General features: G+C 42.9%; 1 protein-coding gene across 1 annotated transcript; it reads right to left on the bottom strand.

Annotated features, from left to right (window-relative positions):
- Positions 1–1,336: 1,336 nt before the first annotated feature.
- On the bottom strand, positions 1,337–22,962 carry LOC106611712 (BCL-6 corepressor-like protein 1). Its single transcript, XM_014212210.2, is given in 13 exon segments — positions 1,337–3,458; positions 3,671–3,833; positions 4,083–4,160; positions 4,283–4,428; positions 4,641–4,807; positions 6,525–6,794; positions 7,076–7,284; positions 7,690–7,957; positions 7,960–8,171; positions 8,279–8,402; positions 8,756–11,308; positions 11,436–11,523; positions 22,770–22,962. Coding segments are annotated over 12 exon segments (4,506 nt in total). The 5' UTR covers positions 11,442–11,523; positions 22,770–22,962; the 3' UTR covers positions 1,337–3,148.
- Positions 22,963–26,878: the final 3,916 nt, after the last annotated feature.

Here is a 26,878-nt window from a genome sequence, read left to right as displayed (position 1 = left end):
CCAGTCCCTGCCGCTGAAAAACATCCCCACAGCATGACGCTGCCACCACCATGCTTCACCATAGGAATAGTGCCAGGTTGCCTTCAGACATGACGCTTGGCATTCAGGCCAAAGAGTTCAATCTTGGTTTCATCAGAAAAATAATCTTGTTTGAGAGTCTATTAGGTGCCTTTTGGCAAACTCCAAGCGGGCTGTCGTGCCTTTTACTGAGGAGTGGCTTCTGTCTGGCCACTCTACCAAACCTCATAAGGATCGGCCACTTTTTTCAATTTTCGCCTAAAATAACACTCCCAAATCTAACTGCCTGTAGCTCAGGACCTGAAGCAAACATATACATATTCTTGACACCATTTGAAAGGAAACACTTTCAGGTTTGTGGAAATGTGAAATTAATGTAGGACAATATAACACATTAGATCTGGTGAAAGATAATACAAAGAAACATCTCAAAGATAGTCAATGGAAACAGGATGAACCTGAGCTCAATTTCGAGTCTCATAGGAAAGGGTCTGAATACTTATGTAAATAAGGTTTTTCTGTGCTAGAGCAAGATGAGCCAAGTAAAGCCCCCCCGGCCAAACCCTCCCCTAACCCTGAAGATGCTGGGCCAATTGTGCGCTGCCCTATGAGACTCCGGGTCTGTAGTAACGCCTCAAGCACTGCAATCCAATGCCTTAGATCACTGCACCACTCAGGTAGCAATGTTATGCAGAATTTGAGGAGAAATGTGTATTGAGCAAATATCATCATCAGCAGCAGAAAATACAAGTATTTTCAATTGTGAAAAACAAATCCCAGTTAAATAAAAGTAGTGGAGCAAGGCGGCAGGGAATTGACGCATGTAGGCTTCTACACTTTGCACCCCTCCGGCTTTACAACTTCATGGCACAAGACTGGGTCACTGGTTCCTTCTTGTGGACATCCCGTCCTTATCACAGCACCATGTTCGGGTTTGAGTCATGCTGTGTACCTTTGAATCTCATACGAAGATGGATATTTCCTTGACAGTGCAAATTCTGCACAACATTTCAGATTAGGTAATCTCTATTTAGGCTGTAAAGGTTTTATCTGTTATTGGTCATCATGGGTATTATATGACTAATGATAAGATTGGATAGACTACATACATACATACCTGACACTGATGATCTCTTCAAAAGATTGATTTATCACCAGTCTGAGTATTAAGATCAGCTAACATCCGTCTGCCTTCAGCCTTACATAATACGGTTTACAATGTAAAAGGTTGCGGTAACCGTTATCTTAAAAAGAGCACAGAGCAACCGACTGTAAATAGAATATGCTTTCTGATGAGCCAAATGAATACCCCCCAAACAATACTTCACAATCATGCTTTATTCTGGTTGATTTAAAAATTAAATAAAAATTTAATAGAAGGTTAACCTGTTTTAACAGCACTCACACAAGCAGTACATTGTCCTCTTCTCCAGACTAGATGTATTCCACTTTCTTCATCATAGGTAATGAAACTATACTTTTTCTTTACATTTCTGTCACTTCATCTTAATTAAATATAATTTATTGGTTTTAACTTCAAACAAAAACTTCATTGATTGTCAACACAAATTCTAGCTTAGCACCAGTACAATAAAACTGTACTTTTGCTTGTTAAAATACTGTTTGCAATAAGGGGAGAAAAAAAAACATCTCAGGAAGGATAAAGGGATCCTGAATTGTACATTTCAAATGAAGCACCAAACATACAAAGCAATTTTTCATAAATTGTTTGTCAGATACACAAGAGGTCAAATATATTAATGACTATTAAATTAAGCACAAACAACAGTGTAAATAAAACACACGCCACATAGCACGTTGGAGTCCGCCCATAGCCCCATGAGGAGGACAGAGGAGGGATGAGCAAGGCGCAGTAAAACAATACCTATCCTATCCCTCCTGTGAGTCTCTCTTATGCAGCAAAGTGAAGGGTGGCAGTCAGAACAGAGGACGCTGGTCTCCCCACAGACGGTATGTGGCACTTCTATTCCCACTCCCATCATCTGGTAAGCAGGAGGAGGGAAGAAAACTACAGGGACACCTTTCCATCTGTTGAGATCTGTAAACAAGTATTTATTCTCAAGTTCAACTAAATCAATCCATGATCTGAGGGTAAGAAGCCTACAGGTAGATGCTTGGTGAAATCATGTGCACTGCAAAATGAAAGACAAAAGAAAAGTAACACAAATCGAATGGCCATCTACTTAGCAACTTGAGAGTGCTTTGTGGTTGAAATGGATCACTATGGTTCTGTTAGCTGGGCAGATTGTGTGTCTGTGTGTGTGGGTCCGTGGTCTCTTCTCTGTGGGTCTCTGGGTCTCCCATTTTAACAGAGGAATCATCTGGCCTGGGGCCTTCCTGCCACTGTTAGCTGGCCTGGCTGTAAGCCTTTTAGCTGCACGCAAGAGTTCACCGAGATAAAAGCCTTGGATTATCTCCCACCCAAAAATATGATATTTTCTTCAGGAACAAACAAACTGAACAAAACCACAAAAATAAAATCCTAAACATAATCCATCCCTTGCCACAAGAATACATTAATACCAAATGTGATCACTTTGATGGCAAGATATACATATAGTACCATATACATACAGAATCATAAAAAAGATCTTTCCAGAATATTTCTTGGGTCCTGAAAAAGACCTACAGATTGGAACCTGAAATCTGCTCTCCAGCACCAAGCACCCACACCCATCCTCAAGGTGGTGCTGCCTTGACCCCCGTTTTTCCTCAATGTGGAAGTCCCAGGTCATTAGTGAGGTGTGTTCTTCCTAGTGGCGTAGACCAGTGGAGGCTACTGAGGGGAGGACGGCTCATAATAATGGCCAGTAACGGAGCAAATGGAATGGCATCAAACACATGGAAACCATGTGTTTGATGCATTTGATACCATTCCACGAATTCCACTCCAGCCTTTATCACGAGCCCATCCTCCCCAATTAAGGTGCCACCAGCCTCCTGTGGCGTAGACATTGTTTGGTTTTCCCATACCACAACCACCATTACAACAGCTGCAGCCTCCCAACATTGTTAATTTTAATCTGCTGCTTGCGGGAGGTTAGGGTGAGACTGGGGACGTGTAAGGGAACAGTTGGGATGTGTGAGGGGCTGTGAGAGAGCAGGGGGGCTACCGACTGCAGGGCGTAGCTGTATCCATCCTGTCCCCTTCCTCCTCCCCCTCGTCCTCCTGTAGGATGTGAATGGAGGAACCCAGCAGTCCCTGGAGCTCCGGGACACAGCGGACCAGCTCCACCGGCCCCTCTCCCTCTTCCTGAGGCTGTGCGGAGGCTGTGCTCACCTGGCTGACAGACACCTGCCTACACATCTCTGTTCGCGCCAGGCTCACCACCTCCAAGTGTGGGTACCGCGCCCGGAATATCCGGGAAGACATCTTCAGCCGCTTCAGGACGTCCGTCAACAGGAACCAATTGCAAAAGCTGTCAGGGACAAACGCAGGGTTGGTATTAGAACTAGCTGAGCCTATCCAACAAGCTGATAGCTGAAGAGCGGTTTGAAGGATTTCAAAAGGTGCTTCAGGGTTTAAAATAGTAAGGAACAAAAAGCACTAGATTATGGGTGGAAAAGCTGGGACTGTGTGTGTGTGAATGATTGTGTTGACAGGTGATTTTCTGCTCTGGTGTTGACTCACCCCTGGGTTAATGACACTTGGATATGGTAACAGGGTAAGAGGGGCTCCGAAGAGAACTCAAACATGAGACAGTCCCTATCAGAGTCTCTCTCCTTCCTCCCCTCGTCCTCCTCCTCCTCCCGCTGAGAGAGCAGGAAGTCCCAGCATGCCTCCTGGCCATTCTCTGAAAATGTACTGACGTGAGCTCAGGACGGCCAGGAGAACTTGATTCACCTTTGTTCTAAGGACTATAAGCCTCTTGTTCACCATGGGCTTAAGGCTCCCCCTAGTGGACTGTCCTGTTCATACCAACCACACTACGCATTCTAATCATGGCATATACAAGTCATAGCACAGATAAGAGTGGATACATAGCAGTGGATGCAGAGGTCAATGGTGAGGAAAAGAAACCAATCAAACGAAGGCTTTTTACCAAACACGGAGCTGCTGTAGAAGTCCCATGGTAGACTGGGGTCCTGATCACTTCTCCCCTCCAGGTCTGTGAAGTATTCTGAAACAAAGCAGATCCCGGGTCAGATTAAAACTCCACCAAGCACTCCTCTGTGATGTTCACAAAAGGACAGACTGATGTGTGTCACAGGGGTCACAGGTGAAGATGACAGGTTAGAGTACCTTTGAGGAAGGTCTTCATGCTGGGGCTCTGGGCCAGTTTGACCGCCGTCTGTCCAGAGTAGGTAGCCAGGGTGGGGTCAGCCCCGTGGTTCAGCAGCATCCACAGCTCAGGTAGGTTATCACTGGCTACTGCGTCATGGATGGGCCTGAAAACATACAATAACACGTGTTACTTTTCTCGTTTCATCAACATACATATCAAATGCATTACAACGGATCTCATATAAGCCAAGCGTGAATGTCCAGAATGAAAGTCCTTTATTGCAGGCATAACCCTTCAGCTCAGGAGTGTATGGCATACAATATGCTCTCCAAGTCTGAGCCCTTGTTAAGTGTTCAGAAGTCATTAGACGCCCACCGTGTTCCGTCCTGGGCGCTGCAGTTGACGTCGGCTCCATGTTTCAGCAGCACCTGGACGATGTGGCTCCAGCCTCGAGAGCACGCCTCGTGGAGAGCCGTGTAACCTGCGTTGTCACGCCGATTGACCTCCCGCACATCTTTTTCCAGACAGTAGAGCACCACGTCCTGCAGGAGGGACAGCAGGGGTTTAACATCACAATAAATAATACAATATATATAAACAACACTTGTCTTTTCCTGCTAGCACTGACTGATCCATTTTTTGTTGTTGATTGATGTTATTATTACATTGTCCTGTATCTTCAGGATGCCCAGCACACTTGGACTAAGAAGACACTGTATTTGCTGTGGCAAAAATAAATAAATGAAGTATATTTATGTTCATGTACACTACATGGCCAAAGGTACGTGGACACCTGCTGGTCGAACATCTCATTCCAACATCATGGGCATTAATATGGAGTTGGTCCACCCTTTGCTGCTATAACAGCCTCCACTCTTCTGGGAAGGCTTTCCACTAGATGTTGGAACATTGCTGAAGGGACATGCTTCCATTCAGTCACAAGATCATCAGTGAGGTCAGGCACTGATGTTGGGCGATTAGGGCTGGCTTGCAGTCGGCGTTACAATTCATCCCAAAGGTGTTCGGTGGGGTTGAGGTTAGGGCTCTGTGCAGACCAGTCAAGTTCTTCCACACCAATCTTGACAAACGATTTCTGTATGGACCTCGCTTTGTGCACTGGGGGCATTGTCATGCTGAAACAGGAAAAGGCCTTCCCCAAACTGTTGCCACAAAGTTGGAAGCACAGAATCGTCTAGAATGTCATTGTATGCTGTAGTGTTAATATTTCCCTATACTGTAACTAAGGAGCCTAGCCCGAACCATGAAAAACAGCCCCATAGCATTGTTCCTCTATCAAACTTTACAGTTGGCACGATGCATTGGGGCAGGTAGCGTTCTCCTAGCATCCACCAAACCCAGATTCGTCCGTCGGACTGCCAGATGGTGAAGCGTGATTTATCACTACAGAGAACGCGTTTCCACTGGCGGCGAGCTTTACACCTCTCCAGCCGACGCTTGGCATTGTGCATGGTTATCTTAGGTTTGTGTGCGGCTGTTTGGCTATGGAAACCCATTTCATGAAGCTCCCAACAAACAGTTCTTGTGCTGACGTTGCATCCAGAGGCAGTTTGGAACTCGGTTGTGAGTGTTGCAACCGAGGACAGACTTTTTTTAAGCGCTACATCACTCTGCCGTCCCGTTCTGTGAGCTTGTGTGGCCTACCACTTAGCGGCTGGGCTGCTGTTGCTCCTAGACGTTTCCAATTCACAATAACAGCACTTACAGTTGACTCTGGCAGTTCTAGCAGGACAGAAATTTGATGAACTTACTTGTTGGAAAGGTGGCATCCTATGACGGTGCCACGTTGAAAGTCGCTAAGCTCTTCAGTTTGGGCCATTCTACTACCATTGTTTGTCTATGGAGATTGCATGGCTGTGTGCTCGATTTTATACACCTGTCAGCAACGGGTGTGGTTGAAATAGCCAAATCCACTAATTTGATGGGGTGTCCACATTCTTTTGGCCATGCAGTGTACAACATACTGAATTTTGCTGATAACTATTTAATTGAGAAAAATGTCTTTACTATGATGACCGTGATATATAACTAGCTATCTTAAGATGAGTACACTAACTAACTGTAAGTCACTCTAGATAAGAGCACCTGCTAGATTATTCAAATGTAAATGTAATGTGTGATTAACTGAAACATCATTGGGTTAAGGTCTGGTATGGGGCCCACCACACCAGAGTAATGGTAGGGGGAAAAGCGCTGAGCATGAATGCAGGCAGGTGATTGGGTGGAGCAGTAGAGCAGTACCTGGTAGCCCAATCGGGCGGCTCTTTGTAGCAGAGTCTCCCCGGCGTTCTTGTTGACAATGAGCCGGCGAACCTCTGGAGGAACAGGTCTGCTAGGGGGAGACTCTGGTACCCCTCCCCTCCCTGAGGTCCCCTTCTTACTGGCTGGAGGGGAGGACGAGCACTTAGGGGTGGCCTGGAGGCCTGCTGGTTTCTTAGCGTCGGGGCTGTCGTCATCCGTTGCCACAGAGGCAGGGCGCTTTCCCAAGCTGCAACGTTTGGTCTTGAGCTGCTTAAAAAAAATAAACATTTTGCAGGGTAATGAGAAAGTAATGTGTGACGGAGAGTCACAGCAAGGACGAACGGCCTCACACTGCGCTGGAGGAAATCAGCTGCCAGAGCACAATTTTTTTTTAAATATGTTGTAGTAGTGATTTGCGCCACAAGGGGGAACCATGAGCTAAGCTTTTAGGCTTATCACAGCACGCTGTATCTCACAACAAGGATCTGTTTGGCAGGAAACACAAAGTCCAGACCTATGGCCTCTGCGATGGATGCCGCTGAACTTCCTACCTTCTTGGGCTCATCTGTGTCACTCAAGTGCTTGCTCTTGAACTTCCTCTTCCCAGAGGGTTTGTCGTTGGGCTCTGGGGAGGCCTCTCTGTCCGGGCGCCGCACCGACCCTGAGCGGGTGAACGAGGGCCTCCTGGGATCAGGCTCTGGGCTGGCGCCACGGCAGATCAGAGTGGCACTGAGGCGTGGGTACATGGCAGCCGTCAAATCTACAGAAACACAGCAAATATTTACTCAATGGTTCTAAGCAGTGTATTGGATGTTATTTAAACATGTTGTGTACCGACAGGCTCATATGAAGCTACAAGACAAGAAAACAATGAGACCAGAACCAAAGCCCCCATCACATTAAACATGCCTTCAATCTCTCCTGAAGTATGCCATGCAAAATAAACTGTGGGTTAACAGCACTTTAAGGATATATGGATGTTTTAACATAATAAGCTGCAAATAATGGGAAGCTACTGCATATGAAACCAGTTACACTGTATACAGTTCTATTCAGTCATTTAACTCGTACCAACTTTTCCTTGTGTAAGGCCCACTGTTATATTAACCACATCCAGACAAACCTGCAGCTGCTTCTATTTGTTCCATTTCCAGGTGAACAGTACCTGATTCAGATTGAGTGCCCTGCCTGGTGGTGACAGATCTCTCCTCCCCCTCTCCGTCTCCATCCCGGTCCTTCCCAGTGATGTACTCCCCATTCTGGTATTTCCTGTTCCGGCAGCGGGACCGTTTCTTGTGTTTGAGGGCGTCTCCCTCAGTGCTGGGGGCGGGTCTGGCCTTGCCCTGGGCAGCCTTCTCAGGCAGGGGGTTGCTGCGCGGTCTGCCCCTGGGCCGGCGGGCAGGCTGGAGAGGAGGGGCTGTAGGGGGGGTGGGGGAGATTTGGGGGGAGGTGGAGGAGCGAAGCCCCAGTCGTCCAGCCAAGTCTCATCACCCCTCCGTCGGCCCCTCCTCAGCCTGGGGGTGGAGCTCTCTGAGCACGCTGGCTGCTTATTGGGTCTTCCAGGGCTGCTGAAGGAGACTGGGGTCTCAGAGCACTGGGGACTGGGGAGAGGACTGCTCCCATTACCTGTGAAACCTACTTCAAAACCTACTCCAAAACAACGTGGACAGAGGAATCATAATAAAGGATTTCTGATTAGATCTTTGGCTGATGTAGTATGTGATGTTCTAATCTATCAGAAGAGATAGAAATACCTGGTTTGTTGTGAGCAGTCTGCTTGTTATCAGTGGGGCTGCTAGTGTTCTCTCCCTCCTCCCTGTGTGGGGATGGTTCAGCCAGCGACAGACTGTGCTCCAGTACAGGTGCACATGGTTTCTTCTGTGGCAACACACAAGGGACAGAGTGAGAGCACTAAATGGGCCATTCAGGCAATTGATCGTAAAGCTTTGATGGTAACAGAGAGCATACGGACTGTATAAGCACTGAATTGCCTTTGTATTTCAATCAGTATACTTGAATCATAATACAGACAGGTAAGTTGATATTGATATTTCACATCTTTTTTTCAATTCTGCTTCATTATAAATGCGGACAAGTGTGTCAAGTGTGTGAATGTTATACCCGTCTTTCTTTGTTCAACCAACAAAAGAGAATAATGTCATTGTACAACACGTAATCAAAACACACCTTGATGGGATTGTAAATATTACAAAAGCAGAATAACAACTTACCTTTTTGGGACGTGGTTCTTTCTTAACTGGAGTGGTCTCCTGGCCTGGCTTTTTCTTCACTGGCACCACAGCCTTCTTTGAAGGGTCCAGTGATGACTTCTCTTTTGCCGGCTTCCTTGGACTAGGGGGCTTCTTCTGTTTGGTGAAGGCAGCTTTTGGTTTGGTGGGAGACTCCTCTTTAGTTCCATTAGTCTTCTTCTCCACCTCGGCTACCCCTGCACACTGGCCAGTGAGGATGGATAGGGCAATCCCCTCCAATTTAGCACGGGGATCGAGACCAGCAGTAGCCTTCCTCTCCTCCTTCACCGTTCCTCCCTCTAACTCCTGGGCTAATTTGCTGTCCATCCTGTTTCTGTTAGCTGAACCACTACTTCCAAAGACCTGTATCTCTTTTCCACCCACCTGCTCCCCCAGTTTAACATGTTTCTCAGAGCTCTTTTCTCTGCACTCAGAGACACCTGTTTTCTCAAGTTTGTTCATAACTTGTGTGGAATACCCTTTAGAGGAAAGTGTCTCTTTGTTCTCCACAGATCTGATAGGTGGACATCCAAAGGCAGCAGTCTGACGGAACAATGTGTCCTGGACCATTGTGTGGGAGCTCACCACGGCCTTTCTGGATGCCATAGGCGATAGATGGCAGTATCCCTCGCCGGTCAATGCAGTGGTCTCTAGAGCTTTTTGGTTCACTATGGACTCAAGGTTGGACAGCGGGGACATTCTGGACAGGCTTTGATGGGCACTCTGAAATGTGGGACCTTCTGAACCTGTGGCCCCCTTGACCTTGGGAGACCCTGGACTGATCTTTCTCTGAACAGAAGCACCTTGGTAAGGAAGAAGTGGTGGTTGCTGCCATAATGGCTTGACAACAGTGAGGGAGTATGGGATTGCTGCTTTGACACTTGCAGATTTCTGATAAGAGTGTGAGTTGGTAGAGCCGGGCAGAGCTGTGGAGAAAGCCCCCTTAAAGGGACAGCTTTGTGTTACACCTGGGCTGGTACTGTTAGGGTGCTTGATAACATGAACGTGCTGGTTGCCCTTCGTCATGAACAATGCCTTCTTTCCCCTTGAGGCCAGGTGTTCCCCTTGGTCAATGATAGAGATAGTCTCCTGTCTAGCGAAAGTCTGGAACTCGTCCTCAAAGGACCCCTTCCCATCTTTGCTACGTAGGGTGGAAGCAAGTATGGGGCTGGCCACACCTACATAGGTTCCTGGGAGGTTATTAATAGGGCCTTGAGAGCAACCTTTGACCCAGGATGATTTGGGTTCCAAACCCTGGTGATTTAGGGGCCTGCTGCTCTGCTTTTGATAAGCTCCATTTCTGTGGGTGTCGGGTAGGATTGGGTATGGCCTCTTTGGATGGAGGGCAACTTTCTGACATGCCTCGTTATGGAGATGCTCTGTGGTGGCAACCGTGTTTTGAGGATTTTTGACCGCTTTTGGCCGCTTCGACTTGGCGGACAGGTCGAGGGGCACGTCCCTTTCTTCAGTCGGGCAAGTGAGCGCATGGTCCTTAGCAGCAGACGAAGCCTTCAGTTTTAGAAAGCCTACAGATGTCTTGTCTGCACTGCGGTGCGGAGGGCCTTTCTCCACATGGTTCAGCAGCCTGCCCTGAGTGGTGATGCTGGCCAGTGAAGGGCCACAGCAGATGGCAGCGGTGGGAGACAACGTGAAGCGGGTTGGTGGGGAAGAGCCTAATGCTGGGAGAGTGATAGTGGGAGAGGCCACCACTGAGGCGATGGACGATTTCTGCTCCCCTCCAGCTTTGGAGCTCTTGCTACTGGACGTCGACTTACTTTTGAGTTTGTGTGTTGCGGTGGGTGTTTTCTTTTCAAGTGCTGGACTTCGACCCACTGAGAAGTGATATGGATAGGTCCGCAGCAGTGGTGCCACGCCAGCAGCTGCGCTTTGTGGTTGACTCCCCTTCTGAAACTGACTGCCTGTGTCTTCTCGCAATGCTGCGATCTGACCCAACGCGGGTGGAAGAGTGATTTTGCAGAGTGGGGATGAAAAGTTAGTGGAGGGAAGAAAAGCAACAGGCTGGCCTGGTTTAAATAGTGTTGAACACTGAAACCCAGCTGGAAGACCAATCACTGGCTGGGTCTGAGTATGTGGTTTCATATTGGACGTCACACTGCTGTGACTTGGGTTAACTGGGTCCTCAGGGCTGTTCTTTGTACCACACGGCCACTGATGTGTGGGAACGACCCCAGCACCATCAGCCTTGGGTTTAGGGACCTCTGATCTCTTCTTGTCGGCTCTCTTGTCAGAGCTAATGAGGGGAGGGCCTGACGTTGGAGCATTGTTGTGTTCTTGCGGGGGATGGACCACTGGGCAATGGTTGAAGTTGCTAGGGTCTGAACAGACGTTGATCTGCGTTTTACAGTCTGTTGCTGTGATGGTCTTATTTGGCTGACTGAAGGGCACATCTCCTCTGAGCTCAGGGGGCAGCGTCTGAGGGGGATTCCCCACCATGCTCACAGACACTTTAATGGGAGCACCGATCTCTCGGCTCACCGTGCCTCCATCCCCTACATTCATTGGAGTGGGATCCACCTAGATAACAAGAAAGGTACATAAAGCCCATGTTCACTGCTCATGCAAATATCTCTCAGGTAAAGCACCATAGCATCATCTGTGAAGCTTACAGTTCACTCAGTCAGTGATCAGGCACAACAATTACCTGCATATGCGTTTCCTTAACACAACATTTCTTGGGTGTAGTTGACCTCAGGTCTGCAGCAAGGTCTTCCTCTGTATAGGATGCTATGCTGTTGAATGAACAGACGACATATGATCTGTGATGAGCATATTTTCATTAACATAAAACAAAGCTGTAACTGCATTAGATTATAAAAAACAATGTCAAACATTCTGGAAGAGAGACAATTGCACAGATATTGCATACATTTTCATCATGGTAACATTGGCTCAATACAACCGAAACTGGTCAAAATGGCTGATTATTTTTAGCTCATGAGTCTTGTCATTGAAGAGGTTAGAAAAATATTAGTAACCTTGTAGTGTTGCGAAACCGTTTAGCCAGCCTACTGCTAACGCTACCAAATATTCATAAAAGTAGTACACATTTATGTTAAGTTGGCACATTTAGGCTAGACATAATTGTTTAACGATTTTCAGGGGATTTATTGAGAAAGTGCTTGATTGTTTTCTATGTGTAAAGGCTTGCACACGCATCACATCGAATGTGGATGTAGCGTTCGTCTGCCAATCCTTCAACGCATTTAGGGACCACCCGTTCTAGACGTCCGACTACCCACACTTACATTCAGAGGTGCTAAGTACTCTCAGCCAGCAAACGCTATTAGTGTGTCTCAGCCCAAAGTGTCACTGTCCTCAGTGACACACACCAGGAAGGCTTGGATGTTGAAGTAAAAATATATACGTTAATTATTACTTTATTTTTATTTATTTTCACTCTTTGGTATGTTAACCTTATAAAGAAAAATGCAATATTGGTACAAGGCATATTTGCCAATAACTTTCACTTACTCTATATTTATATTTTGTAGTTCAGCTATGAGTAGGCCTATTTGCATGGACATAAAGAACATTGCCATTGATGTTTTTCCCTCTTAACTCGGGCCTTGATGATACCAGTATCATAAAAGTCGTTAGTATCGAGGCAAGGAAACAAAACAACGAAGCGGATTTGACTTCTTTAGGAGAACAGCCCTAATGTTGAAAACATCATTATGTTGTCATCCAGAGTCACATGTATTTGTTTTCCCAGCTACAGCACACACCATTTTACATACAGTGGTTTTTATTTTTTTTAATTCCATGGAAAAAATATTACGATACTGGTATCGTCACAACCCTACTCTGAGCCAAGGACAATTGGCACATATTGCTTTAAAGATGGAAACCATATTTTATGACATCTCTCACAGTTCTCTTTAGTGTTGAACGGATGGACTCGGTCAGTGCTGACCAAGCCATGCATGCTGCAGCATAGTGGACTGTCTGAGACCACAGAGAGATGAAGAAACATGGGAAGCAGGTGGCGGTACCATTCTGAAATCCCTATACCAAACTCATTCAAGCGGCCTCAACCCATTTCCAGCTCATTTAAGAAATCAATCCAAGAGTCAAGGAGAAGAGAACCCGAGGAATAACGCCTTATAATGTAATTCAAATTCTTAACTACAGATACTCTATTATGAAGAATGAATCCTACAGTTGATACATCTCAAAGCACAGGAGAGTAAAGAAGACTCAAAATGCACGTCAAGCTTTGTTTCCCTGCCATGATGCCTACATTCCAAAGTGAAGAGAGCAGTTAGCAATGACATCTCATCAGATAGTAACAAGGGCCGTAGATATATATGAGGATCCCCCCCCCAAAACAAATATATTTATACAGTACCAGTCAATAGTTTGGACACACCTACTCATTCAAAGGTTTTTCTTTATTTTTACTATTTTCTACATTGTAGAATAATAGTGAAGACATCAAAACTATGAAATAACACATATGGAATCATGTAGTAACCAAAAAAGTGTTAAACAAATCAAAATATATTTTAGATTCTTCAAAGTAGCCACCCTTCGCTTTGATAACAGCTTTGCACACTCTTGGCATTCTCTCAACCAACTTCAGCTGGAATGTTTTTCCAACAGTCTTGAAGGATTGAGCACTTGTTGGCAGTTTTTCCTTCACTCTGCAGTCCAACTCATCACAAACCATCTCAATTGGGTTGAGGTCGGGTGATTGTGGAGGCCAGGTCATCTGATGCAGCACTTCATCACTCTCCTTCTTGGTCAAAATGCCCTTACACAGCCTGGAGGTGTGTTGGGTCATTGTCCTGTTGAAAAACAAATGATAGCCCCACTAAGCGCAAACCAGATGGGATGGCGTATTGTTGCAGAATGCTGTGGTAGCCATGCTGGTTGAGTGTGCCTTGAATTCTAAATAAATCACTAGCAAAGCACCCCCACACCTCTTCCTCCATTCTTCACGGTGGGAACCACACATGCAGAGATAATCCGTTCACCTACTCTGCGTCTCAGAAAGACACGGCAGTTGGAACCAAAAATCTCACATTTGGACTCATCAGACCAAAGGACAGATTTGCACCGGTCTAATGTCCATGGCTTGTGTTTCTTGGCCCGAGCAAGTATCTTCTTCTTATTGGTGTCCTTTAGTAGGGGTTTCTTTGCAGCAATTCAACCATGAAGGCCTGATTCATGCAGTCTCATCTGAACAGTTGATGTTCAGATGTGTCTGTTACTTGAACTCTGTGAAGCATTTATTTGGGCTGCAATTTCAGAGGCTGGTAACTGTAATTAATTTATCCTTTGCAGGAGAGGTAACTCTGGATCTTCCTTTTCCTGTTGTGGTCCTCATGAGAGTCAGTTTCATCATTGCGCTTGATGGTTTTTGCGACTGCACTTGAAGAAACTTTCAAAGCTCTTGAAATTTTCCAGATTGACTGACCATGTCTCAAAGCAATGATGGACTGTCGTTTCTCTTTGCTTATTTGAGCTGTTCTTGCCATAATATGGACTTGGTATTTTACCAAATTGGGCTATCTTCTGTATACCACCCCTACCTTAAAACAACACAACTGATTGGCTCAAACGCATTACGAAGGAAAGAAATTCCACAATTTTACTTTTAACAAGGCACACTTGTTAATTGAAATGCATTCCAGGTGACTACATCATGAAACTGGTTGAGAGTATGCCAAGAGTGTGCAAAGCTGTCATCAAGGCAAAGGGTGGCTACTTTGAAGAACCTAAAATCTAAAATATATTTTGATTTGTTTAACACTTTTTTGGTTACTACATGATGCCATATGTGTTATTTCATAGTTTTGATGTCTTCACTATTATTCTACAATGTAGAAAATAGTACAAATAAAGAAAAACCCTTGAATGAGTAGGTGTGTCCAAACTTTTGACTGGTACTGTAAGTATTCCCACTTGAGTTAATACTTGTATACTGAACAAAAATATTTACTCAACATGCAACAATTTCAACGATTTTACTAAGTTACAGGGCGGTCCAGGTATCTGTATTCCCAGTCTCGTGAAATCCATAGATTATGGCCTAATTCATTTTTTTCAATTGACTGATTTCCTTATATGAATAAGGAAATCAGTCAATTGAAAAAAATGAATTGGGCCATAATCTATGGATTTCACGAGACTGGGATTACAGATACCAGATACCATGATTCAGAAAACCAGTCAATATCTGGTGTAACAACCATTTGTCTCATGCAGCGCGACACATCTCCTTCACATAGAGTTGATCGGGCTGTTGATTGTGGCCTGTGGAATGTTGTCCCACTCCTCTTCAATGGCTGTGTGAAGTTGCTGGATATCCAGAGCATCCCAAACATGGTATATAGGTGACAGGTCTGGTGAGTATGCAGGTCATGTAAGAACTGGGACATTTTCAGCTTCCAGGAATTGTGTACAGATCCTTGCGGCATGGGGCTGTGCATTATCATGCTGAAACATGAGTTGATGGCAGCGGATGAATGGCACGACAATAGGCCTCAGGAGCTCGTCACGGTATCTCTGTGCATTAAAATTGTTATCAATAAAATGCAATTGTGTTGTGCCCATACCATAACCCCACCTCCACCATGGGGCTCTCTACTCACAACGTTGACATCAGCAAACTGCTCACCCGCACAACGCCATACATGTAGTCTGCAGTTGTGAGGCCGGTTGGACGTACTGCCGAATTCTCTAAAATTACGTTGGAGATGGCTTATGGTAGAGAAATGAACATTAAATTCTCTGGCAACAGCTCTGGTGGACATTCCTGCAGTCAGCAAGCCAATAGCACGCTCGCTCAAAACTTGAGACGTCTGTGGCATTGTGTTGTGTGACAAAACTACAAAATATGCTTTTTTGCGTATTTTGGAAAAAGTCATGGATCTTTTATTTCAGCTCATGAAACATGGGACCAACACTTTACATGTTGTGTTCATATTTTTGTTCAGTTTACATACACTGAGTGTACAAAAGATTAAGAACCTCTGCTCTTTCCATGACAGACTGACCAGGTGAAACTAGGATCCCTTATTGAGGTCATTTGTTAAATCCACTTCAAATCAGTGTAGAAGAAGGGCAGGAGACAGGCGAAAGAATGATTTTCAAGCATTGAGACATGGACTGTGTATGTGTGCCATTCAGAGGGTAAATGGCAAGACAAAAGATTGAAGTGCCTTTGATTGGGGTATGGTAGCAGGTGCCAGGCGCACCAGTTTGAATGTGTCAAGAACTGCAACGCTGCTGGGTTTTTCATGCTCAACAGTTTCCTGTGTGTATCAAGAATGGTCCACCCCCCAAAGGACATCCAGCCAACTTGACCCAACTGTGGGAAGCATCGGAGTCAACATAGACAACCATCCCTGTGGAACGCTTGACAACATGTAGAGTCAATGCCCCGATGAATTGAGGCTGTTCTGAGGGCAAAAAGGAGGGTGCAACTAAATATTACGAAGGTGTTTTTAATGTTTTGCATACTCAGTGTATATTTTGTACACAATAAAGAAAATCTATTACGGGTCAACATGTAAATATTGCTCCCAGCGTTGATCAAAGCTCATAATGCTTATATTATTGATCTGACTGACTTTTAATTTCGCCTGCCTCTTTGCAATCATGTACAGAGGTTTTTTTTCTGTTATGTGTGCAATTATGCAAATTACACAAAACAATTTTACCACTACATAACTGATATTAATACAGAATCGTAAGTAATATTCTAACAATTCATGTGAATGTGATAATATGATCATCTGTGTGCTCCATTGATGTCTGTTTGTTCGAACATCAATGAACAGTAATGCCTCCCCCAACCCCTCCTTCTGGACCGCCCTGAAACTCAAACCCTGGATGTAAGTATCATATGCACCCACAATCATATGAATCTTGTAGTATTCCTAAATAATGGCACCTTAATGAAAATATCTGACAGAAAGCAACACTTCAAATGCTTTCAGACATCCAGTCAACACACCCTGCGAGGAAAGGGTGAGCCACCCCACCCGACAATAAATGAGACGACTACAAATGGGTCCGTTTATAACTATCCACCAGTAAATATGAGGGCAATGCATCGAGGTGTTAAGATCACTGTAGTTGCCGAAACATACCCGTAACGTAAAACGTGAATGACAGCCCAGGTCGGCTATGTCTCTCCGCTGAAGTCGGCAAACATGGGCTGGATATAGTTGCAAGTACATAACTGAATATGAGAGGCTTCTGCATTCATTATCGCATAACATCATGTTGCTACTTGCTAATACTGCTAGTTTGTCTTTGTGCTACAGTTAAATCGTCTCATCTGCTGAGTATCCAACTGGAATGCTATGGATGTATTTGATAAACATATATTTTGTCAGTCTGCACACCATGCTGGCAAAACTGAGTCACATCTGTCCCAACTATAACGAGGTGGCTATCCCAGAGTCAATCTGCTACATCCAAAAGAGGAGTAAAATAATCTCCCTCGGACTCCAGACTAGTTACCTGCTCCCGGTCAATGGACTGCACAGCCCTCATGCACAAAAGAGACGCATCCGTGAGTCAAATCTATATGCGTTTGATGATGCAGAAATGACAGTCGACGAGCTGGGTCGTTTTATTCCACTAGTTCAACTAATCGAAAAATGTGTTCAATCTCTATAAAAAACAACATATTCACGCTAAAACTCCGGGCATCCCACTCGCCCAAAGAGCTGGAGAGCAGTCGTATCATAAAAGGAAAGGACGACACTATTGCCTCTCAGGTGATCAGTCAAAACAGACTACACATGATCAAAATGGAACCAAATGTATCCTTGATTTTTGAAGCGAGAATGATGCGATAGCAACCAGCATAATAGGCTACAAAGCATGCATTTCCAATATCTAGAACGAAACCACTGACTCGATAATTTATTTTGCCTTATCAAATACTTACATCGTTCATCCGCACTTGCACAATGTGGACAACTACCGTCACATAATCTTGCCAACATCAATCGATAGCCAAATATCACGGAACAAACATTCCAAACTCCAATGCCCATATTATTTAATCAATCCATAGACCACGAGGTACAGTGTCCATTACGTATTTTACTGATAAATAACATAATTGAAGAAACGAGGTAAAGATATAATGTTGGACTGACTGTATTGAATAGACTGAAATTGATTGTATGAGGGATACATTGCACTTTAGCTGACTGTTTCCTTTGCTAATTTTCTGACGAAAAGTATTTCAGAACTAACAGAGTGTAGGGCAACAATCTACACAGAACTTGTAGTTGGCTACTGTAACGTGCACCATACACAATAAGGAAAACAAAATGTAACTCAGGTTCAAAATACCACGAAAAAATGTCAGATCGCTGCGCAGCAAAGTCTCCGCGAAGCCAGTATTGGTCTGCATTACACAGTGCTATGCATGTTTAGACAGGCTACTGTATTTATCTCCGGCCGTGCGACACAGAATGTTGATTTGACTGTCTTTCATCGGCCCTTACCGAACCGCTTCTGTGTTCAAAGACATGCATGAGTCCGACCCGAACCGAGTCGTCTCGTCCCTGATACTGAATAATTCGAAGGGTACTTAGCAAGCAAGATAACGATGTCAAATGGCACAAACAATTACAAACCCGTTCGTCCAGGGTGTAAATGAACAGTATATATCACGGCTCCAGCGAGAATCAAGTCTTTCGTTCTTGTCGGTTGCTGTTCACTAATCTCGACGGTTTTCGGTTCTGAAAGTCCGGGGGGGTTTTGTCAAGACAGTCCGTACCGTTTCTCGGTCTACGGTCTGGTGGGAGAGAAGGGGCAGAAGGTGGACTGATAGTCTGGGATTTGTAGTGTTTGGTTACCCACCCGCAAACTATACAAACCCTGTGGTGGGAGGAGTAAGGACTGCAAGTACCAGCATGCAACGAGGTACTCCAGCCGCTCAAGGGGAAAGGGGGATCGCAGCGGTGCGCTAAACTGAAAAAGCTTACCGAAGTAACAAAGTGAAAATTGACATTTTCATCATAAAGACACCGATTTATAATGAATGAATGCAGGAATAACAATCTTTCATAATCCAATGAATGGAAGTACCCTTGCGGATGGTTGCATTATGGACTAAAGAGGGCCAACAAAAAAAGTGAGAGAGGTATTGGTTCAAAGGAATTAACACGAGGGGGCCGAGATCCTGTCGGGTGTGTGAAGGGGAAATACTCACATTTCACGGTTTAGTTATGTTATGGAGTCCCCATCATTATCATAACAACTTACTGTAGCCTTTATGGATTTGATGTATGGTCTAAGAATATAGCCTTGTTGTAGGCGGCAGAAATCTATTTGGACAGACTTTCATATAAAGCATAAAACATTACATTTTGACGACAAGAATTAGGAAAAATACGACCACACTATATGATCACCCCTCGAGGCCCAGTTGTACACGCCCTGCTTACACTACTTAACAGTGCATATTGCCCCTCACTGCCTCTCCTTTGACAACCAGGCCTCCAACCAACTTGTACTTCAAACATCCAAACACTGACCTTGATCAATTCCCTGAATTACAACCCCCTTTCTCGCCTATTCCAGGCATCCACATTAAATTTCAATCCCCTCCCCAATCATTATCCTAAATGACTGATATCCAGAAATGCACAATTTCCCCATCTCACACCCCACATCTGTCTCCCCTCCCCTATTTGACTTGGTACTGTATCCTGTATGTTTATTTACCTGGTCTCTCCCCCATTCTCTTTACATTGACCTTTGCTCTCCTCCCAACTCCTCCACTTCTTTAATGCCATTGTCCCTTCCTTCTCAAATTCATTCATACAGTCACAGCACAGCCTATAGGGCCTTCAGTCCCTCTTTGACCCGTCTTGCATGGTTATTCATTTCTTCATCACTGTGCGGATAGCTTTATCTGTTAGACAAACTTTCTGAGATTAAAATTAATTTCTGAGGATGAATGGGTCGAATGAATTCACACTGTGCTTCATGACTTAAACAGGGAAAATTCCAAATATACACTGTGTGTACAAAACATTAGCAACAACTGCTCTTTCCATGACATAGACAGACCAGGTGAATCCAGGTGAATTATTGATGTCCCCTGTTAAATCCACTTCAATCAGTGTAGATGAAGGGGAGAAGACAGGTTAAATGAGGATTTTTAAGCTTTGAGACAATTGAGACATGGATTGTGTGTGTGTGCCATTCAAAGGGTGAATGGGCAAGACAAAATATTTAGGTGCCTTTGAACGGGGCATGGTAATAGGTGCCATGCGCACAGGTTTGAGTGTGTCAAGAACTGCAACGCTGCTGGGATTTTCACGCTCAACAGTTTGCCGCTTGTATCATGAATGGTCCACCACCCAAAGGACATCCAGCCAACTTGACACAACTGTGGGAACCCTTCGAGTCAACTTGGGCCAGCATCCCTGTGGAATGCTTTCGACACCTTGTTGATTCCATGCCCGATGAATTGAGGCTGTTCTGAGGAATGTGTTCTTAATGTTTTGTACGCTCAGTGTATATGGAAAATTATTTATTTACATCACTCAAGAGTACTCAAATAAGACAAGAGTGATTTCCTATAGAGGTGCATCACATTTTATAATTTCAGTCTCTGATCAGTATTTCATCATTTGAAACACATGACAATCTGACCCTTCATAAACGTGCAATAGGCCTACATTTATCATGCTATAGGCTATTTCCTTCTGTTGGTCTCACTGATTTCTAGACAACCATGGACATCAATTTGTAGGTTGTAGGCCATGCAAGACGGTGTCATTCTGGAAATATACTACAGAAGGTGAGATGAATCACTGTTTTTTTTTAAATGTGCATAATGTGTTGAGTAATTCTACCTTTATCTCATATAATATTGGCACCGTGTCCCGCATGAAGGCCTTTTAACTGAGAATTATCATGCCGATCAATATATCTGCATACAATAAGAATGAGACATGCTTGATGTTTTAGAAGTGTATCAGCCAAGAGACTATTATTTCAACATGTAAAGTGACCTACACGTTTTTATGACAAAATATTATGTTAATAAGCACTCAACTCATATAAGCCTTTACAGGTGGTAATTAGCAATTAACAACACATATATCAAGTAAACTAAAAGTTTTGGAGCATTGATTAATTGTTTTCATAGAGTTATAAAGAATGCTGAGGTAAAATAGGTGTGAATGATCAAGGTTCAACCAATATAACACTGAATGCAAGTTTCAACGAGTGTCAGGTTATCTGGATACATCTTACAGTTCATTTGAACAGGCACCTGTCCTAAAAAATACATTGGAATCTTTGGAGACTTGGGCGATTTAATAAGGCTGAGAACCTATAAGTTATATTACCTTGCAAGGTCAAAACGGTTAGAGACAGGTCTCGAAGACTGGGTTGTTTTGCTTAATGCAGAATAAACATAATAGCCTACCCCAAAACATTCAGCAGCCCACTCGCTCTTACAGTTGATATCTAGAGAAAAGCCTTTGGCACATGGCTTATAACAATTTCGTCTATCTAGAATCAGGCCGGCGCGGGACTCTTACCTGCATCATAGCTTATGCAGGTAAAAACGAAGTAACCATCTGGAAAAGAATATCACCGACTTATGAATGACAGACATTGTAAATATAAATTCCGTTATAGCAAATGTCTAAATATCAGGTAGTCTAAATGATGATGGAAGTAAACATTTATGTTGGTTGTTTAACAATGACCTATTTCTTCACTGTCTCCCGGCCGCAGCCGTTGCAGCACAGTGATGCACCCCCATCGGACGGACACACGTTCGTCTTTCAACTATTTCGCAGGCTTCATCTCAAGATAGCTTTCGGTGTGTAGGATAATTTGCCCATTTCCCAACACCGTTCACTCGCGAACAGCAGTGAGTGCTGCATGTCGGCGGTCAGCCTAATATTGACATATAGCCAAATATCAAAATAGGACAAATATAAACGTCACACCGCCCGAGCTACATAATAACACGCCTGATTTTGAATGTGCCTTCCTATAAGCGGAACCAGGTTGTCGGCAGTGTTCACATTGCATTGTGTCGGAGCGGGGGTTACCCAGAGACCTCAACGACAGAGCGAAAGCAATCCCGGTAGTGACCGGCTGCTCGGGGCTTCTCCAGTTATCGACGAGTTTTAGTCACTGCCACTACCAGCGGACGTTTGAAGCTATAGGTTCAAACAACTTAAATACAGTGAATTACAGTATTCCAGTGTAAATCTGACTGGTGATCAAAACAATCACACTTAAAACAGCAAGTTCACAGTGAATGAAGCCACAGTGTTTTGTTGAAGGCCTTGTGAAAATGACCATCGTTCCCTTTCAAAACGGGGCTTCGGCTACTTTGAGTAAATTTGGTCGATTTATGGAATATTCTAACGCCTTATCCAAACAACCTAGGCCTGGGAACTGCCCCTACAGAGTAGGCCTAAGGCATGTCCTGTCACGTCTGAGTTCGCGGTTGTCTTTACCTGGTATAATGTTTACGTCGATAATGGAGTAAATCATCCTAGCCTATACCATGGAGGCAGAGAACAAGTTGGAGACGATGCTCTGAGTTGGCAGGTTGAGGATGCCACTGAGGTGTAAACTCATGGCAGATGGATAATAATATTATAATAAAATACAGTGTGAAACTAGAATTCACTTTAGATTTTTTTAGGGATGTAGTAGCCTTAGCAAAATAGAATATGGACCACTGCCTACTGAGACAGGATTTCACCCCAAGAAACATGTGACATGTTTATCATGAGACTTGAAGACGTCTTTAAATTACCAAGTGCACACCTTGAATACCTTTAGACAGGGTTGTTATGGTCTGTACATGTATTTACAAACTTTACTGTACACAATTATTGACAGCAAAGTTTGGGAGAGTTGACTGTTGCCCTCCATGGCGTAGTACCCTGCCCCCCTTAATGCCCCCTGCTCGCCAGTACGCCTTTGTTATTAATCGCATGGTATCGCACCGCCTTACCTTGCGCTCCAAACTGCCCTCGCAAAGCTTGCAAATAGAGCCTTTCACACCGCGACAAGTGATTGCTTGAGACTTGGTGACTTCTGTAGGTGTCACTGATATGAATTTTTGGTAGAATAATTCCGGAGTGAAATTTTGACTTCTCCTCGCGATCTTCCCTCATCGCCCGTTTTCAGAACGCAGCAGCTGGAGATGAAAATCGCGCACACTGGGTCCTAGCGCCGACAGAGGCCTAGAGGTGCATAACAGGTGGTGACCGTAGTCGAGCCTTTTATTATATAATTGTAAATTCCTTTTCAAAACATGGACATCTTTGGAATCATTCTTTTCCAATAATGAATAGGTCTACAAATAATGAATAGGTCTACCACTACAGCCGAACTCTGGTGGCCAAAGTGGTGTTTTGGTCGCATGCTTCCAAGTGTGTTTTTTTCTGAACCATCATTAGATAGCTGACAGAGTGGTAGTCAAATTACAAATATGACAATCGTAAATGTAATATGATGTCATATCATATTATCATATTCCTATCATAATATTTGGCTACTGGATATTTCTTCCTGAAAATGACATGTATATTAGGAAAGTTACTAAACTATAACAATACAATAATTGTGGCACTAATTTGGGATTTTCTTCTCTAATTAAATGCATAACACATGACCATCATGGTGATGACGTAAAATATTTTTGGGGTAAAAGCATAGGCCTATCTCGTTATCATAAGAGCATTCCCTGTGGCTCAGTTGGTAGAGCATGGTGTTTGCAACGCCAGGGTTGTGGGTTCAATTCCCAGGGGGGGCCAGTACAAAAGAATAAACTAATAATAATTACATTTTAAAAAATCCATGAAATGAAATGGATAAGAGCGTCTGGATAAGAGCGTCTGCTAAATTACGAAAATGTAAATAAGAGTTTGTACATGGCTATATACTGGTACTCCCTATGTATAGCCATGTTATTTTCAACACCCTATATATAACCATGTTATTTTCTACTCCCTATATATAACCATGTTATTTTCAACATCCTATATATAACCATGTTATTTTTTACTCCCTATATATAACCATGTTATTTTTCTACTCCCTATATATAACCATGTTATTTTCTACTCCCTATATATAACCATGTTATTTTCAACATCCTATATATATATAGCCATGTTATTTTTTACTCCCTGTGTATAGCCATGTTATTTTTTACTCCCTGTGTATAGCCATGTTATTTTCTACTCCCTATATATAACCATGTTATTTTCAACATCCAATATATAACCATGTTATTTTTTACTCCCTATATATAGCCATGTTATTTTCTACTCCCTATATATAACCATGTTATTTTCAACATCCTATATATAACCATGTTATTTTCTACTCCCTATATATAACCATGTTATTTTCAACATCCTATATATAGCCATGTCACTTTTTACTCACTGTGTATAGCCATGTTATTTTTTACTCCCTGTATATAGCCATGTTATTTTCAACATCCTATATATAGCCATGTTATTTTTTACTCCCTGTATATAGCCATGTTATTTTTACTCCCTGTGTATAGCCATGTTATTTTCAACATCCTATATATAACCATGTTATTTTTTTACTCCCTGTATATAGCCATGTTATTTTCTACACCCTATATATAACCATGTTATTTTCAACATCCTATATATAGCCATGTTATTTTTTACTCCCTGTGTATAGCCATGTTATTTTCTACTCCCTGTGTATAGCCATGTTATTTTCTACACCCTATATATAACCATGTTATTTTCAACATCCTATATATAGCCATGTTATTTTTTTACTCCCTGTGTATAGCCATGTTATTTTCTACTCCCTATATATAGCCATGTTATTTTTTACTCCCTGTGTATAGCCATGTTATTTTCAACATCCTATATATAACCATGTTATTTTCAACATCCTATATATAGCCATGTTATTTTTTTACTCCCTGTGTATAGCCATGTTATTTTCAACATCCTATATATAACCATGTTATTTTCAACATCCTATATATAGCCATGTTATTTTCTACTCCCTGTGTATAGCCATGTTCTTTGTTACTCCCTATATATAACCATGTTATTTTCAACATCCTATATATAGCCATGATATTTTCAACTCCCTATATATAACCATGTTATTTTCTACTCCCTGTGTATAGCCATGTTATTTTTTACTCCCTATATATAGCCATGTTATTTTCTACTCCCTATATATAACCATGTTATTTTCTACTCCCTATGTATAGCCATGTTATTTTTTACTCCCTGTGTATAACCATGTTATTTTCAACATCCTATATATAACCATGTTATTTTCTACTCCCTATATATAACCATGTTATTTTCAACATCCTATATATAGCCATGTTATTTTTTTACTCCCTGTGTATAGCCATGTTATTTTTTACTCCCTGTGTATAACCATGTTATTTTCAACATCCTATATATAACCATGTTATTTTCTACTCCCTATATATAGCCATGTTATTTTTTACTCCCTGTGTATAACCATGTTATTTTTTACTCCCTGTGTATAACCATGTTATTTTCAACATCCTATATATAACCATGTTATTTTCTACTCCCTATATATAACCATGTTATTTTAAACATCCTATATATAGCCATGTTATTTTTTTACTCCCTGTGTATAGCCATGTTATTTTCTACTCCCTATATATAACCATGTTATTTTCTACTCCCTATATATAACCATGTTATTTTCTACTCCCTATGTATAACCATGTTATTTTCTACTCCCTATATATAATCATGTTATTTTCTACTCACTATATATAGCCATGTTATTTTCTACTCCCTATGTATAGCCATGCTATTTTTAGTCGTTATTTTTATTCATTATTCACTGTGCCACTATTTCTATTTTTTTAAAATCTTATCTTTAACTGCATTGTTGGAAAATGATCCGTAAGTAAGCATTTTACTCTTAGCCTACACCTGTTGTCTACGAAGCATATGACAAATAACATTTGATTTGGAGTGTCCATTTTCTTCATTTTCTGTCAAGTTAATATTGCTATTTCCTATATGTCAGGAGTCTAGTGCCCTCGATGTTGCTGTCATGTTTACACTAATTGGCGATTGCACAAAATTGCGATATTACAATGTGCTGCGAAGAGAGGACAGACACTTCGTTTAGTTACTTTGGATTAGAGACCCTCAACCTTACACTCGCTGCAAGTGACAAGAGCGGCAATCGAAGAAGCCAGTCAAGTAGAATGTAGGTAGACAACCAGTTTTACCTCCCGGTAAACGCGAGCCCTTTCGATAGACTGTGTTGTGGTCACGAGGGTGTCGCACTGTGCCCTGCTTTCCTCACTTGAACAAAACAGGCGACGGAAATGGATAACAGTTTTTCATACCGTACCAGCACGAGTTGGTCCGACGAACCTGTTGTATAGAGAGCCTGTCAAATGTTCTCCAATTTATAAAACCGTTATTATAGGTAAATTCACAGTAAAATAAATAACCAAGTGCCTCAAATTATTTCTACAGATCCATAGCACAATCACAACCAATGCATTCCAGACATTCCGGAAACATGATGTCAGTTGAGTCTGTTAAAAGTTTTGGTTTTGCACAACATTGTAAACAAAAAATTATGGATCCGCCTCAATGAGAGACACATCGGTGCGAATTAACTGTGGTATATTATAGGCCAGCATTTTAACGTTCATGCAACGGTTACATTTAGTCATTTTTAGATCGAGTTCACATTTGGTGACTAGTATCCCTTTCTATGCCGCAGGTGGAGCTGGATCAAAGCAGAAAGGTAGCGATAATACTAATATGCCACAACTCAGCAGTAAACCAAATATCTTGCCATTGCAAATGCAGTTGCACACACGACTGCACTCCCCGCCATTATAGGCCTATACAGCTAATAGATTACAACAAGACTGAAATTCCACGCTTGTCTTAAAAATGAATATATTAACATCACATAATATGTCTAACAGTTAAATACAGATAGTATAGATCAAACAATATTCATCGTAATGAGAAACATTAAAAACGGGCAAGATTTCTTCATCTATAATACCCTTGCATTTGACAAACGAATTCAGCT

The sequence above is a fragment of the Salmo salar genome, chromosome ssa09 (genome assembly GCF_905237065.1).
Source record: "Salmo salar chromosome ssa09, Ssal_v3.1, whole genome shotgun sequence".
Lineage (NCBI taxonomy): Eukaryota > Metazoa > Chordata > Actinopteri > Salmoniformes > Salmonidae > Salmo > Salmo salar.
The sequence above is the reverse complement of the archived record's forward strand: the minus strand, read 5'-3'. Positions and strand labels throughout refer to the sequence as shown.